The sequence below is a fragment of the Jaculus jaculus genome, chromosome 9 (genome assembly GCF_020740685.1).
Source record: "Jaculus jaculus isolate mJacJac1 chromosome 9, mJacJac1.mat.Y.cur, whole genome shotgun sequence".
NCBI lineage: Eukaryota > Metazoa > Chordata > Mammalia > Rodentia > Dipodidae > Jaculus > Jaculus jaculus.
The window spans coordinates 71,605,658-71,622,521 of NC_059110.1; the positions used below are offsets into that span (position 1 = coordinate 71,605,658).

The window sequence follows — 16,864 nt, forward strand, 5'->3', positions numbered from 1 at the left end:
GGTTCACACTGGCCTTGAACTCACAACTATACTCCTACCTCTGCCTCCCTAGTGTTGGGATTTTTTAAAAAGATACATATTTTTTAATTAATTAATTTATTTTAGAGACAGAAGGAGGGAGAGAAAGAAAAAGAGGCAGATAGAGAGAGAATGGGTGCACCAGGGCTTCTGGCTATTGCAAAGGAACTCCAGATGCATGTACCGCTTTGTGCATCTGGGTTATGTGGGTCTTGGGGAATTGAACCTGGGTACTTTGGCTTCGTAGTCAAGTGCCTTAACCACTAAGCCATTTCTCCAGCCCTGATTTATTTCTTTATTTACAAGCAAAGAGAAGGAGAGAGAGGCAGAGACAGAGAGAGTGGGTGCTCTAGGGCCTCTATTAACTGCCTTTGAACTCCAGACACATGTTCCACTTTGTGCATTTGGCTTTACACGGATACTGGGGAATTGAACCCAGGCCATTAGGCTTTGCAGGCAAGGGCCTTAACCTCTGAGCTATCTCTCCCGTCCTATTATGTAATTTTAAAAAATATTTTATTTATTTAATAGAGAGGCAGATAGAGACAGAGACAATGAGCCTGCCAGGGCCTCCATCCACTGCAGATGAACTCCAGACCATGTGCCACCTTGTACATCTAGCTTATGTGGGTTCTAGGGCATTGAACCTGGGTCTTTTGGCTTTGCCATGAAATGCCTTAACCATCATATTTCCAGCCCCCTGTAATGTAATTTTAAAAATACCTATCTATTTGAGGGGGGGGGAACAGGGAGGGAGGGAGGGAGAGGGAGAGAGAATGGGCACACCAGGACCGCTAGTCATTGCAAATGAACTGCAGATGCATGTGCCACCTGTGTATCTGGCTTATGTGAGTACTGGGGAATCTAATCTGAGTCCTTAGGATTTGCAGGCTACTACCTTAAATGCTAAGCCATCTCTCCAGCCCCTGTAGTATAATTTTTAAAAATATTTTATTTATTTGAAAGAGGCAGAGAAAGAATCAGTATAGGCATGCCAGGGCTTCCTGCCACTGCAAATGAACTCTAGATGCATGTACCACTTAGTATATCTGGTTTTATGTGGATACTGAGGAATTGAACCTGGACAAGCAAGTGCCTTTTACTGCTTAGCCATCTCTCCAGCTCTGTAATACAATTTTTAAAATTATTTATTTATTTGGTTTTTCAAGGTAGGGTCTTGCTCTATGTAGCCCAGGATGACCTGGAATTCACTATCTAGTCTCAGTATGGGTGGCCTACATTCATAGTGATCCTCTTACCTCTGCCTCCATTGAGCTTGGAATTAAAGGCGTGCCCCACTATGCCTGGCAAATTTTTATTTATTTTTTTGCTCATATATATGTGTGCTTGGATCTTTTTTTTTTTTTTAGTTTTTCGAGGTAAGGTCTCACACTAGCCCAGGCTGACCTGGAATTCACTATGTAGTCTCAGGGTGGCCTTGGACTTACGGTGATCCTCCTACCTCTGCCTCCCAAGTGCTGGGATTAAAGGCCTGTGCCACCACGCCCATCTTGCTTGGATCTTTGCCACTGCAAATGAAAGCCCCATTCAACTTTTAAGTAGAATAGAGTTGAATCCTGCCTAGCGGGCTTTGCAAGCATATGCTTTTAACTGCTGAGGCTTCTTCCCCAGTCCCTTTATAAGACTCTTGGAGAACTTTATTAGTTTTGCCTAAAGGTACCAAGCAGTATGTATCCAGAGTTTTTCTTTCCTTTTCAATTTTTTTTAATCAAGAACTTCAGGATTATAAAAAATATCCCATGGTAATACCCTCCCTCTCCCCACTTTCCCCTTTGAAACTCCACTCTCCATCATATCCCCTCCCCCTCTCAATCAGTCTCTCTTTTATTTTGCTGTCATGGTCTTTTCCTCTTCTTATGATGGTCTTGTGTAGGTAGTGTCAGGCACTGTGAGGTCATGGATATCCAGGCCATTTGGTGTCTGGTGGGGGAGCACGTTGTACGGAGACCAACCCTTCCTTTGGCTCTTACATTCTTTCTGCCACCTCTTCTGCATTAGACCCTGAGCCTTGGAAGGTGTGATAGAGATATTGCAGTGCTGAGCACTCCTGTCACTTTTTTCCAACACCATGATGGCTTCTGAGTCATCCTAAGGTCACTGCCATCTGAAAAGAGAAGATTCTCTACCAAAAGTGAGAGTAGCATTAATATATGGGTATGAACATTAAGAGAAGTGCTTACTGGGCAGTTTGATAAGCATAGTATATACATTTAGCCAGACAACAGCAGACATTACACCCCTAGGGCTCATGACGACCCCTGTTTTAAGTTTTCAGTATCAGGGATGTATTCCCTCCCTTGGAGTGGGCTTCTAGTCCAATTAGAGGGCAGTTGGTTTCCACTTTGACAGATGTGCCACTATTGCACCCGTTGGCTCATTTGGCCTGGCTGGCCAAATATAAGGCTTGTAGTGTCCATTGTTGAGTATCTTCACAGACTTTTTTTTTTTTAATTATTTTTTTTTATTAACATTTTCCATGATTATAAATATATCCCATGGTAATTCCCTCCCTCCCCACCCCCACACTTTCCCATTTGAAACTTTTTTTTTTAATTTGTTTATTTTTATTTGTTTAAAAGTGATAGAGAGAGAATGGGCACGCCAGGGCCTCCAGCCACTGCAAACGAACTCCAGACATATGCGCCTCCCGTGTGCATCTGGGTCCTGGGGAATTGAGCTTCAAATCGGGGTCCTTAGGCTTCACAGGCAAGCACTTAACCGCTAGGCCATCTCTCTAGCCCCACAGACTTTTTTTTGTGCAGTGCAGGATTGAACTCAGGGTCCCAGGCTTGCTAGGCAAGTACCACCCAACCCTATAATATAATTTAGGATCAGGCATTGTGATTCTTCTAGTGCATTGCTCTTTTGGTAAGGATTGTTTTATCTATTTGGGGCTACAAAAGCTGTTTTAGAATAAATATTTTTTTTCGAGGTAGGGTTTCACTCTAGTCCAGGCTGACCTGGAATGCTCTATACAGTAACAGGGTGGCCTCGAACTCATGGTGATCCTCCTATCTCTGCCTCCTGAGTGCTGGGATTAAAGGTATGCACCATCACACCTGGCTTACTGTAGAATAATTTAATTTTAACAGTCAGTACAAAGACTATAGATTATCCAAAAACAGAATGATAGAACTAGTGGCATCCATCTGAAACATCTTCATTTAAATGTTGTGTGTGTGTTTAACTTTTCTTTTGAAAATTTGTGTCATCTTCCCCTGCCCCTCCTGAAGTAGGATCTCTCTCTAGCCCAGGCTGACCAAGAATTCACTATATAGTTAGTGTTAGGGTAGCCTCGAACTCATAGGGATCCTCCTACCTCTTCCTCTTAAGTGCTGGGATTAAAGGCGTGTGCCACCATACCCGGTTAATAGTCTCATTTTTTAATGATCTAAAGATTTCTGTTGTTGTTACATTTTTATTTATTTGAGAGAGATGAAGACAGAAAGAAGGGTTACACAAAGGCCTCTTGCTGCTGCAAACGAAATGAGTCACATGCCCCACTCTGTACATCAGGCTTTAAATGGTACTGGGGAATCGAACCTGGGCTATCAGACTTTGCAAGCAAGAGCCTTTAACCTCTGAACAATCTCTCCAGGCTTGATTGTCTCATTTTAAATTTACTTAGTCCCTTTGTTTTTGGAGTGTGTTGAGGATTAAAAGACCCCAGATTTTAATAGATAATTGTAAAGAACTTTATAAAAGATTTTTAGATACAGTTAGTTTTGCTAACAGACTGCTAACTCAGAAAGTATATGTGTTTTAGAAAATTTTCTTTTTTTAATTTTTTCCGATTTATTTTTATTTATTTGTCAGAGACAGAGAGAGAGAGAGAAAAAATGGGCATGCCAGGGCCTCTAGCCACTGCAGACATACTTCAGACAAATGCGCTACCATATGTACCTGGCTTACGTGGTACCTGGAGAATCAGACCTGGGTCCTTAGGCTTCAGAGTCTATTGACTTAACCGCTAAGCCATCTCTCCAGCTCAGAAAAGCATATCTGTTTCTTCTTTCCTTCCTTTCTCCTTAGAAAGCTGTCTGAAATCCTACGCAGGCTGGTCCTGACATTTTGGAATTTTTCCTTTTTTTCTCAATAAATAGCCTCTGCTTTCCTCCAAAAAAAAAAAAAAAAGAAAAAACAAAGAACCTTTTTTAGATTTAAAGAGAAAAAAGGGGCTGGAGAGATGGCGTAGTGGTTAAGCGCTTCCCTGTGAAGTCTAAGGACTCCAGTTCAAGGCTCAATTCCCCAGGACCCACGCTAGCCAAATGCACAAGAGGGTGCACGCATCTGGAGTTCATTTGCAGTGGCTGAAGGCCTTGGTGTGCCCATTCTCTCTCTCTCTGCCTCTTAGTCCCTCTGTCATAAATAAATAAAAACTTAAAAAATGATAAACAAAAATTTAAAAAGAGAAGAGTTAGAATTCAGTTTCCAGTAGTTTCTGTAGAAATTGTCATAGCTTTAATGGCTTGAAATCACATAAATTGATGGCTTGGGGTGTTAAGAAATGAAAAAGCAAGCTCTCTAGGTTATTTGACACTTAGGCAAGACTAGTTCCTTTAAGAGGTTCTGATGAGACATTGCTTTCCTTTGTTTTGTCATCATCTTTTTTTTTTTTTTAATTTTTATTAGCATTTTCCATGATTAATAAAAAAAATTCCATGGTAATTCCCTCCCTCACCCCCCCCCAACTTTCCCCTTTGAACTTCCATTCTCCATCATATTACCTCCCCATCACAATCATTGTACTTACATATGTACAATATCAACCCATTAAGTACCCTCCTCCCTTCCTTTCTCTTCCCTGTATGTCTCCTTTTTAACTTACTGGCCTCTGCTACTAAGTATTTTCATTCTCACGCAGAAGCCCAATCATCTGTAGCTAGGATCCACATATGAGAGAGAACATGTGGCACTTGGCTTTCTGGGCCTGGGTTACCTCACTTAGTATAATACTTTCCAGGTCTATCCATTTTTCTGCAAATTTCATAACTTCATTTTTCTTTACCGCTGAGTAGAACTCCATTGTATAAATGTGCCACATCTTCATTATCCACTCATCTGTTGAGGGACATCTAGGCTGGTTCCATTTCCCAGCTATTATAAATTGAGAAATTGAGCAGCAATAAACATGGTTGAGCACGTACTTCTAAGGAAATGAGATGAGCCCTTCGAATATATGCCTAGCAGTGCTATAGCTGGGTCATATGGTAGATCAATCTTTAGCTGTTTTAGGAACCTCCACACTGATTTCCACAATGGCTGGACCAGATTGCATTCCCACCAGCAGTGTAGAAGGGTTCCTGATTTTCCACATCCCTGCCAACATTTATGATCCTTTGTTTTCACGATGGTGGCCAATCTGACAGGAGTGAGATGGAATCTCAATGTAGTTTTAATCTGCATATCCCTGATGGCTAGTGACGTAGAACATTTTTTTAGATGCTTATATGCCATTCGTGTTTCTTCCTTTGAGAATGCTTTATTTAGCTCCATAGCCCATTTTTTGATTGGCTTGTTTGATTCCTTATTATTTAACTTTTTGAGTTCTTTGTATATCCTAGATATTAATCCTCTATCAGATGTATAGCTGGCAAAGATTTTTTCCCATTCTGTAGGTTGCCTTTTTGCTTTATTCACTGTGTCATTTGCAGTGTAAAATCTTTGTAATTTCATGAGGTGCCCGTGATTAATCTGTGGTTTTATTGCCTGAGCAATTGGGGTTGTATTCAGAAAGTCTTTGCCAAGACCAATATGTTGAAGGGTTTCCCCTACTTTTTCCTCTAGCAGTTTCAGAGTTTCAGGTCTGATGTTAAGGTCTTTTATCCATTTGGACTTAATTCTTGGGCATGGCGAGAGAGAGAAGAGGCTATTTTCATCCTTCTGCAGATATATATCCAGTTTTCCCAACACCATTTGCTGAAGAGGCTGTCTTTTCTCCAATGACTATTTTGGACTTTTTTTTTTTTTTAATTTTTGTTAATTTATTTGAGAGCGACAGACACAGAGAGAAAGACAGTTAGAGGGAGAGAGAGAGAATGGGCGCGCCAGGGCTTCCAGCCTCTGCAAACGAACTCCAGACGCGTGCGCCCCCTTGTGCATCTGGCTAATGTGGGACCTGGGGAACCGAGCCTCGAACCGGGGTCCTTAGGCTTCACAGGCAAGCGCTTAACTGCTAAGCCATCTCTCCAGCCCTATTTTGGACATTTTTATCGAATATCAGGTGGCTATAGCTACTTGGGCTTACATCTGGGTCCTCTGTTCTGTTCCAGTGATCTACATGCCTGTTTTTGTGCCAGTACCATGCTGTTCTTGTTACTATGGCTCTGTAGTATAGATTAAAATCAGGTATGGTGATACCACCAGCCTCATTTTTGTTGCTCAGTATTATTTTAGATATTCGAGTTTTTTTGTGATTCCAAATGAATTTTTGGATTGTTTTTTCTATTTCCATGAAGAATGCTTTTGGAATTTTTAATTTTTTTTTTTTTTTTTTTTTTTACTTTTCTTTATTTGAGAGTGACAGACAGAGAGAGAAAGAGGCAGAGAGAGAGAGAGAATGGGCATGCCAGGGCCTTCAGCCACTGCAAACAAACTCCAGATGCGTGTGCCCCCTTGTGCATCTGGCTAATGTGGATCCTGGGGAACTGAGCCTTGAACCAGGGTCCTTAGGCTTCACAGGCAAGTGCTTAACCGCCAAGCCATCTCTCCAGCCCTGGAATTTTGATAGGGATTGCATTAAATGTATAGATTGCTTTTGATAAGATTGCCATTTTCACAATATTGATTCTATCAATCCAGGAACAGGGATGTTTCTCCACTTTCTAGTGTCTTCTACAATTTCTGGCTTGAATGTTTTAAAGTTCTCATTGTAGAGGTTCTTTACTTCCTTGGTTAGGTTTATTCCAAGGTACTTTATTTTTTTTTGATGCAATTGTGAATCTGAATGAGTCTCTGATTTCATCCTCTGTGTGTTTGTTAGCATATATGAAGGCTACTGATTTCTGTGTATTTATTTTGTATCCTGCTACATGGCTGTAGGTTTTGATCAGCTCTAACAGTTTGATAGTAGAGTTTTTAAGGTCCTTTATGTATAGAATCATGTCATCTGCAAATAATGATAACTTGATCTCTTCCTTTCCAATTTGTATCCCTTTTATGTGTGTCTCTTGCCTTATTGCTATGGCTAAGACTTCCAAAACTATATTAAATAAAAGTGGGGACAGTGGACACCCTTGTCTTGTTCCTGATTTTAGTGGAAAAGCTTCCAGTTTTCCCCCATTTAGTAATATGTTGGCTGTAGGCTTGTCATAAATAGCTTTTGTTATATTGAGATATGTTCCTTCTATTCCCAGTCTCTGTAGGACTTTTATCATGAAGGGAGGTTGGATTTTGTCAAATGCTTTCTCTGCGTGTAATGAGATGATCATGTGATTTTTGTCCTTTAACCCGTTTATATAATGTATTACATTTATAGATTTGCGTATGTTGAACCATCCCTGCATCTCTGGGATAAAGCCTACTTGGTCAGGGTGAATGATCTTTTTGATATACTCTTGTATTCTGTTTGCCAATATTTTGTTGAGAATTTTTGCATCTATGTTCATGAGGGAGATTGGTCTGTAATTTTCTTTTTTTGTTCTATCTTTGCTTGGTTTTGGTATCAGGGTGATGCTGGCCTCATAGAAGGAGTTTGGTAGAATTCCTTCTTTTTCTATTTCCTGGAAAGCTTAACAAGCAATGGTGTTAGCTGTTCCTTAAAGGTCTGGTAAAATTCAGCAGTGAATCCATCTGGGCCTGGGCTTTTTTTAGTTGGGAGATTATTGATAACTGTTTGGATCTCCATGTTTGTTATAGGTCTATTTAAGTGATTAATTCATTTTGATTTAATTTAGGTAGGTCATATAAATCAAGGAAATCATCCATTTCTTTCAGATTTTCATAGTTTGTTGAGTATATGCTTTTATAGTATGTCCCTATGATTTTTTGAATTTCTCTGGAATCTGTTGTGATGTTACCTTGTTCATCTCTGATTTTATTAATTTGTGTCTCTTCTCTCTTTCTCTTTTTTTTTTTAATTTTATTTATTTATTTGAGAGCGACAGACACAGAGAGAAAGACAGAGAGAGAGAGAATGGGCACGCCAGGGCTTCTAGCCTCTGCAAACGAACTCCAGACGCGTGCGCCCCCCCTTGTGCATCTGGCTAACGTGGGACCTGGGGAACTGAGCCTCAAACCGGGGTCCTTAGGGTTCATAGACAAGCGCTTAACCACTAAGCCATCTCTCCAGCCCATCTTCTCTCTTTCTTTTGGTCAGATTTGCTAAGAGTTTATCAATCTTGTGTATCCTTTCAAAGAACCAACTCTTTGTTTCATTAATTCTTTGTGTTTTGTTTTTGTTTCTATTTCATTAATTTCTTCCCTAATCTTTATTATTTCTTCCCACCTACTGATTTTTGGTTTGCCTTGTTCTTCTTTTTCCAAGGCTTTATGGTGAAGCATTAGGTTGTTGACTTGTGACCTTTCTAATTTCTTAATATAGGCCCTTAAGGCTATAAATTTACCTCTTGGAACTGCCTTCATTGTGTCCCAGAGATTTTGATATGTTGTGTTCTCATTATCATTTGACTCTATAAATTTTTTGATTTCCTTCTTGATTTCTTCATTGACCCATTCATCATTTAGTAGTGTATTGTTTAGTTTCCATGATTTTGTATATGCTCTATTGCCTTTCTTGCTACTGATTTGTAGTTTAATTCCATTGTGGTCAGATAGAATGCAAGGAATTATTTTAATTTTCCTGAATTTGTTAAGATTTGCTTTGTGTCCTAATATATGGTCTATTTTAGAGAATGTTCCATGTGCTGATGAAAAGAAAGTATATTCTGCAGCCTTTGGATGAAATGTCCTGTGTATATGTTAGGTCCATTCCTTCTATGACCTCATTTAGTCCAGATGCCTCTCTGCTTATTTTTTCCTGGGATGACCTGTCAGTTGATGAGAGTGGGGTGTTGAAGTCACCCACTACCACTGTGTTTGGTGTTATCTGTGACTTTAGTTCTAATAGTGTTTGTTTGATGTTGGGAGCCCCCATGTTAGGTGCATATATGTTTAGGATTGTAATATCCTCCTGTTGGAGTGTGCCCTTAATCAATATCAAGTAACCTTCCTTATCTTTCTTGACTAACGTTGGACTAAAGTCTTCCTTGTCAGATATTACGATAGCAACCCTTGGTTGTTTTCTAGGCCCATTTGCTTGAAACACCGTTTTCCAACCTTTCACTCTAAGATAATGTCTATCCTTTGTAGAAAGGTGAGTTTCTTGGAGACAACAAATTGTAGGATCCTGCTTTTTAACCCAGTCTGCAAACCTATGTCTTTTGGTTGGGGCATTGAGGCCATTGATATTAAGAGATATTATTGCAAGGTGTGTATTTATGTTTGCCTTTTTTTTTTTTTTTTTTTTGTGGTTCCAGTTCTACTTGTGCTCTCTTGTGTTAACTAGTATTTGAGTATTGCTTGTTTTTTCTAGGTTCCTTATATGTGTGCCTTTCCTTTTCTTCAGCATGGAGGATTCTATCAAGTATTTTCTGTAGAGCTGGTTTTGTCTTCACATACTCCTTTAACCTGCTTTTGTCATGGAATGTCCTTATTTCTTTGTCTATTTGAATGGATATTTTTGCAGGATATAGTAACCTTGGTTGACAGTTGTTATCTTTCAGAACTTGGAATATATCACTCCATGCCCTTCTGGCTTTAAAAGTTTGTGTTGAATAATCTGCTGTAATCCTGATGGGCTTGCTTTTGTAGGTAACTTGATTTTTCTCTCTCACTGCTTTCAATATTTTTTCTTTGGTGTGTGTGTTTGGAAGTGTGATTATAATATGGTGAGGAGAGGTTCTTTCCAGGTTTTGTCTGGCTGGGGTTCTAAAGGCTTCCTGTATCTGCATTGGCACCTCTTTCCCAATTTGGGGGAAATTTTCTTCTGTGATTTTGTTGAAGATTCCTACTATGCTTTTGGAGTGGAATTCTTCTCCTTCTACTATGCCCTGAATTGTAATATTTGATCTTTTCATAGTGTCCCGAAGATCTTGAAATTCCCACTCATACTTTTCTATAAGTTTGTCTTTCTCTTTGTTGGTCTTGTAGCTTGGATATTTTGTCCTCTCCTCCTTCTATTCTACTGGTGAGATTTTCTACAGAGTTTTTTTATTTCATTAACTTTGTTCTTCATTGCTAGTAATTCTGACTGGTTTTCCTTTATTATTTCTATTTCCTTAGTTATGTCTTGTATTGCCTTCTTTATTTCATGAAATTGGTTTCCTGCATCTTCTTTGATTCCTTTGATTTCCTCTTTAAGTTCCTCTTTGACTCCTTTGATTTGTTCTCTGACTTCTTTGAACATATTTACAATCATTCTTTTGAAATCTGTCTTAGGCTTTTCCTCTAACTCATTCTCACTGGAGGTCATTTCTGATGCATTAATACTTTTAGGTGGATTTATATCGTCTTGCTTTTTAGTGTTTCTTGTGTTATAATGTATATATTTTTGCATCTTGGATTAAGTTAATGCTTGGATTTTCTAGCTAGCTGGGTATTCTTAGCTGTATCAATTGATTTGATGTTATATATTTTCCGGGTAGGAGCTTAAGGTGTTAGGTGTGGCTCTGAAGACTCTCAGAGTATCTACAAAGGTGTTCCTAGGGGTTGAGTTTCCCTGCTGTGGGAGTATTCAAGTAGGCTGAGTGGAATAAAATACAGGTAGATTCTAAAAGTTAACTAAACTCTGTACCCATTCAATCAAAAACAGCCCCAAGTATGTATGCCAGAGTAGTTGTTATAACAACCAGATCCTCTATCAACATAGAGATTAAGATTTCTGGTCTGTAGAGGGATCCAAGTCAGCTTGTGACCAAGTGAGACCCTTCCCTGGTGCAATCCCAGTTACCTTGGATGATTTTGGTCTCAGTCAAGTTGCTGCCTGGCTCGTCAGACGGTGTTCTGATATGTGGAGCTGGCTTTTCCTGTGGGGCAAACTGAGCCTGGCAACTGTGGCCCTGCAGATCAGCACCTCCGCTGCTGGAACTGCTGCTGCTAAAGCTGCCCCTGCTGGGTCTGTCAGCAGCTGAAGCTGCTGCTGCTGGGCCCATTGCTGCTGCTGCCTCTGCTGCTGCTGCTGCTGTAGCTGCCACTTCTGGAGCCACTGCTGCCACTGAAGCTGCTGCTGCTGGGTCTGCCACTGCTGGGGCTTCTGTTACCGGTGCCGGAGGAGCTGATGTTGCTGCCGGACTCTGTTCCTGCTTGGGTCCCACTGTTGGCCCAAGTTGGCTTAGCTGGGGCTCAGGACAGCTGCTCTGTTCGCTGGAGCTGGGCTCAGGCGGTGGGGGAGGGGAGGGAGCCGCAGCTGCTCTGGTTCTCTCGCTGCTCCACGTGTTGTTCTTCTACCTCGCGGTCTGCTCCTCCCTTGCTCACTGCCGCTCTCCCTTCACGTTTCCTGAGTTGCGGAGAGCGCGGTGTGAGGGAAAGCGCCCGCACCTGGTTTTTCTTGCTGCTGGAGCCGAGCCTGGCAGCTTTCTGGTGCGCCCCACCGTCGCAGAGGTTGGCGGAGCTGCCGGGGCCGCTTTAGCCAGCCTGTGCGGGCTCTGGATGCTCTGGATCTCTCCTACTTCTCCGCTGCTGCTTCAATTTCCTATACACCTCACTTTTCAGTAAAAGTGTGTATTTTGCTGAGGTTTTTTGGTCTTTTTTCCCCCCAGGCTGCTTTGGTGTGGTGTCTATGTCGACATCTTAACCAGAAGTCTCTGTTTTGTCATCTTCTTGAAAGCACTTATATTTTCTGATTTATGGCCCCCTTGTCACCTCTATTCACTCTGATGTTTAAGGAGGAGGGATATTGGTCCCAATGTGGGTCCTACCAGACCTTCTTTTCACCTTGGTGCAAGATAGTAGAGGCAAGCCTTTCCTGAACCTGGCCACACTCAACAGCTGTACCAGTTAAAGAAAAGGTCACATAGAAGTGCTGTGGTTCCATGTTTATTTGCTGGAAGTTTCCTTGGTCTTTATTGATGGCTATGTAGGTTTCCAACATTTCTCTTTTACAAGCAGTGCTGCAGTGAATTGTAGTCGTGTTTTGTGCTGGTCTGTGGAATAAACCCCAGAGAAGTAATTGTCACGTCATACAGCTGTTGAATTGTGCCTTCCCTAAGGGTTTGTTCTCCTGTGAGAAGGCCTGTTTCCTCATATCCTTACCAGTGGAGTTGGCACACATTTGAAGTTTTTCTGTGTTAGAGCTAAGAAGCATCTTGAGTGTTGTTTCATACTTAAGGTCATTTATATTTCTTTTTTAAAAAATATTTATTTGAGAGCAAGAAAGAGGGGTAGATCGAAAGAAAGAATGGCTGTGTCAGGACCTTTAGCCACTGTAGACGAACTCCAGACGTATGAGCCCCTTTGTGCATCTGGCTTATGTGGGTCCTGGGAAATTGAACCGGGGTCCTTAGGCTTCACAGGCAAACAGTGTAATTGTTAAGCCGTTTCACCAGCTCCTATACTTCTTTTTCTGTTGCTTGTGTTTTCTTGCAACTTTTTTGGGGGGTGGGTAGGGGAGAATTTTGAAATAGTAGAAAAATCAATGCTTTGGTGCTGGTATTGCCTCCTGCTGCTCTCCTCCTTTTCCTTATCCTTCTCCTCCTCTGTCACCCCCTTTCCCTTCTCCTCCTTCTCTTTCACCTCCTCCTCCTGTGTCTTCTCCTCTGTCACCTTCTCTCCCCCTTCTCTTCCTCCTCTGTCACCTTCTCTTCTTCTTTTCCTCCTCCTCTTGTCACCTTCTCTGCCCTTTCTCCTCCTCCTTTGTCACCTTCTCTCCCCCTTCTTCTCCTCCTCTGTCACTTTTTCTGCCCTTTCTCCTCCTCTGTCACCTTCTCTCCCCCTTCTCCTCCTCCTCTGTCCCCTTCTCTTCCTCTTCTGTCACCTTCTCCTCCCGTTTCTCCTCCTCCTCTGTCACCTTCTCTCCCCTTCTCTTCCTCCTCTGTCACCTTCTCCTCCTCTTCTGTCACCTTCTCTTCCTCCTCTGTCACCTTCTTCTCCCCTTTTTCCTCCTTTACCTCTATCATCTTATTTCTTTTCTCTTTTTGTTCTCTTCCTTCATCATATTTTTCTCTTCCTTCCCTCCCTTTTTTTTTTGTTTGTTTGTTTATTTTTCAAGGTAAAGTCTTGCTATAGGCCAGGCCAACCTGGAATTCACTATGTAGTCTTGTGCTGGCCTTGAACTCACAGTGATCATTCTACCTCTGCCTCCCAAGTGCTGGGATTAAAGATGTGTGCTACTATGCCCAGCCCCTTCATTTTTTTTTTTAAGTTTTAAAATATATGTATGTGTGTGTATACATACACACACAAACAATTTTTATTTTTATTTTTTAAAGAGGAGAGAGAGAGAGAGAGAGAGAGAGAGAGAGAGAGAGAGAATGAATATGGATGGGTACATCAGGGCCTCTAGCCAGTGCAAATGAATTTCAGATGCAGGCTTCACTTAGTGCATCTGGCTTTATGTGGGTACTGGGGTATTGAACTCAGGTCATTAGACTTTGCAGGCAAGCGCCTTAACTGCTCGGCCATCTCTCCAGTCCCCTACTTCATGTTTTTTTTTTTTTTTTTTTGAGGGGCATGGTTTCTGTTTTCAAGGCAGGATCTCACTCTAGTGCAGGCTAGCCTGGAACTCACTCTGTAGCTCCAGGCTGGCTGGCATGATGGGGTAATGTTCCTCTTCCCTCAACCTCCCAAGTGGTGGGGTTAAAGTCATGTGTTACCACACCTGGCTTCCTTTTATTGTTGTTGTTGTTTTCTTTTTAAATATTTTATTTATTTATTTGAGAGAGAAGTGTAGATAGAGAAAATGGATGCACCAGGTCCTCTAGCCACTGCAAACTAACTCTAGACACATGCATCACCTTGTGCATCTGGCTTTATGTGGGTACTGGGAAATTGAACCTGGGTCCTGTGGCTTTGTAGGCAAGTGCCTTAGCTGCTAAGCCATTTTTCTACACCTCCCCCGCCCTGCCTTCATTTAAAGAAAAATTTTTATTTATTTGTAAGCAGAGTTTGGGGGAGGGAGAGAGAGAGAAAATGGATGTATCAGGGCCTCTTGCTGCTGTAAATGAGCTCCAAATGCATGCACTACTTTGTACATGTGGCTTTATGTGGGTACTGGGGAATGGAGCCTGGGCCAGGCAAGGGCCTTAATCAGTGAGCCGTCTCTTCAGCATCTCTCTCTCTCTCTGTCTTTTGAGACAAGGCTTTTTATGTTGGCTTTGAACTAACCTTGTAGCCTTTGAACTCAGCCTCCTTCAGACTGGATTTATAGGTTATGTACCACTGCTCTTGGCTTTAAGATTAGTTTGTGATAAAAGTTGCAAATATTTTTCCAGATTATCGTTTGATGTCATCAGGCTTTGAGTTTGCACTAGTTCTGTGTGACTTCATGGACACTGCTCTTCATCACTATTCAGAATATCTACAATAGTGCATTACACTTCTGAAGACATGTATAACTTTGATTTAATGCAGTTACCACTTTAAAACTTTCCTTAATTATAATTTCTCCCCTTAATAGACACGCCACCAACGAGGAGATACACACCCTCTAACTTTAGAAGAGATTTTGGATGAAACACAGCATTTAGATATTGGGCTCAAGCAGAAGCAATGGCTAATGACTGAGGTAAGGTTTAAAATATTGCAAAAAACTTTAGTAAAATAAGTTAATTATGGAAGTGTTTGCTACAACTAGAGTGCTTCTTATTGATTGGTTTGTTTTGGCAGTGCTCAGTTGTGCCTGCTGTAAACATTTTGCCATTGAGCCATACCTCCATCCTGGAGATGGTGTTTTTTTTTTTTGTTTTTTTTTTTTTTTTAGGTAGGGTCTCACTCTAGCCCAGGCTATAGTCAAGCTTACTTTGTAGTCCCAGACTAGCCTCAAATGCATAGTGATCTCCTACCTCTGCCTCCTGAGTGCTGGGATCAAAAGTGTGTGCAGCCACGCCAGGCTGTCTGTTGTTTTTGAGACAGGATTGTTTACTTGTATTCCATGTTGGACTTTAACTCACTATATAGCCCAAGGAGGCCTCAATCTTAGGGCAATTCTGCCGTGGCTTCCCAAGTGTCAGGATTACAGGCATGAGCCACTGTGTCTGGCTTTTTATAAGTTATTTCCTGGCTTTCATGTACTTTTCTATTGTTCAAAAAAATCTTTAAGACTTTATATCAAAATTGTGAATTCAGTGTATCAATTCCTCAAATTTTATAAAATAATTATATTGAATTGTAAAAACAATTTTATATGCTTATAAACTATACACTGTACGTACATGTTAGAAAATTTAAAGCACGAGGGACATCTATTTTAGGTTGATACATGGTACCATCCTTAGGAATTTACTTAGAAAAATAAACATGAATGAATGTTATATATGAATGTGTACCATTTCAAGAAAGCACAGAACAATCACTAGCCATGCTGATTTATGAATCAGTGACATCCTAAATATTCAGATTTTATTTATTTATTTAGTTTTTTGAGGTAGGTTTAACTCTAGTCCATGCTTACCTGGAATTCACTACATAGTCTCAGGGTGGCTTCGAACTCACAGCTATCCTCCTACCTCTGCCTCTGGAGTGCTGCAATTAGAGGCATGCGCCACCACACCTGGCTTAGATTTTCTTTTTTCTTTTGAGTTTATATATTAATTAGTGATTTTTCTTTTTCTTTTCGAGGTATAGTCTCATTCTGGCCCAGCCTGACCTAAAATTCACTATGTATTCCCAGGGTGGCCTGGAACTCATGGTAATTCTCCTACCACTGCCTTCCAGTGCTAGGATTAAAGAAGTGTACCACCATGCCCAGCTTAATTAGTGATTTTTTAAAAAATATATTTTTTTATTAACAACTTCCATGATTACAAAAATATCCCATGGTAGTGCCCTCCCTTTCCCCACTTTCCCCTTTGAAATCCCATTCTCCATCATATCCCCTCCTTCTTTCAATCAGTCTGTCTTTTATTTTGATGTCATGATCTTTTCTTCCTATTATGATGGTCTTGTGTAGGTAGTGTCAGGTACTGTGAGGTCATGGATATCCAGGCCATTTTGTGTCTGGGGGAGCACATTGTAAGGAGTCCTGCCCTTCTTTTGGCTCTTAATTTTTTCCGCCACCTCTTCCACAATGGACCCTGAGCCTTAGAAGGTGTGATAGCGATATTATAGTGTTGAGTGAGCACTCCTGTCACTTCTTCCCAGCATGATGATGCCTTCTGAGTCATCACAAGGTCAAGGTCACTGCCATCTGAAAAGAGAAGATTCTCTACCAAAAGTGAGAGTAGCATTAATATATGGGTATGAACATTAAGAGAAGTGTATACTGGGAAGTTTGATGAGCATAGTACATACATTTAGCCAGACAGCAGCAGATATTACAACCCTACGGCTCATGACTACCCCTGTTTTAGGGTTTCAGTATCAGGGTTGTATTCCTTCCCATGGAGCGGGCCTCCAGTCCAATTAGAGGGCACTATTGCACCTGTTAGCTCATTTGGCCTGGCTGGCTTGCGGTGTCCATTATTGAGTATCTTCACTGGTGAGTTCTTTTTCTCCCATTGAACTGCATGCAGAATGCCTTCTTTAGCTTTCTGTCAGCTGGTCTGCATGGAGGAGGTTATCAGCAGGGTTTCTCAGCCGCCTTGCAGCCCAAGTATATGGAGTCTTCAGCAATAGGGTCTTACCATCCATTCCTGGTGGGAAACCAAGGGCCTCAGCAATGGCTTGTAATGTT

At 41.2% G+C, this 16,864-nt stretch overlaps 1 protein-coding gene across 1 annotated transcript in view; it reads left to right on the forward strand.

Moving 5' to 3' along the window:
- The window catches only part of Gtf2e2 (general transcription factor IIE subunit 2), a 103,359-nt gene that overhangs the window by 42,444 nt on the left and 44,051 nt on the right, over positions 1-16,864 (forward strand). Inside the window, exon 4 of the mRNA XM_045158719.1 lies at positions 14,651-14,758. Coding sequence (XP_045014654.1) covers positions 14,651-14,758 — 108 coding nt within the window. The remainder of the gene's footprint in view (positions 1-14,650; positions 14,759-16,864) is intronic.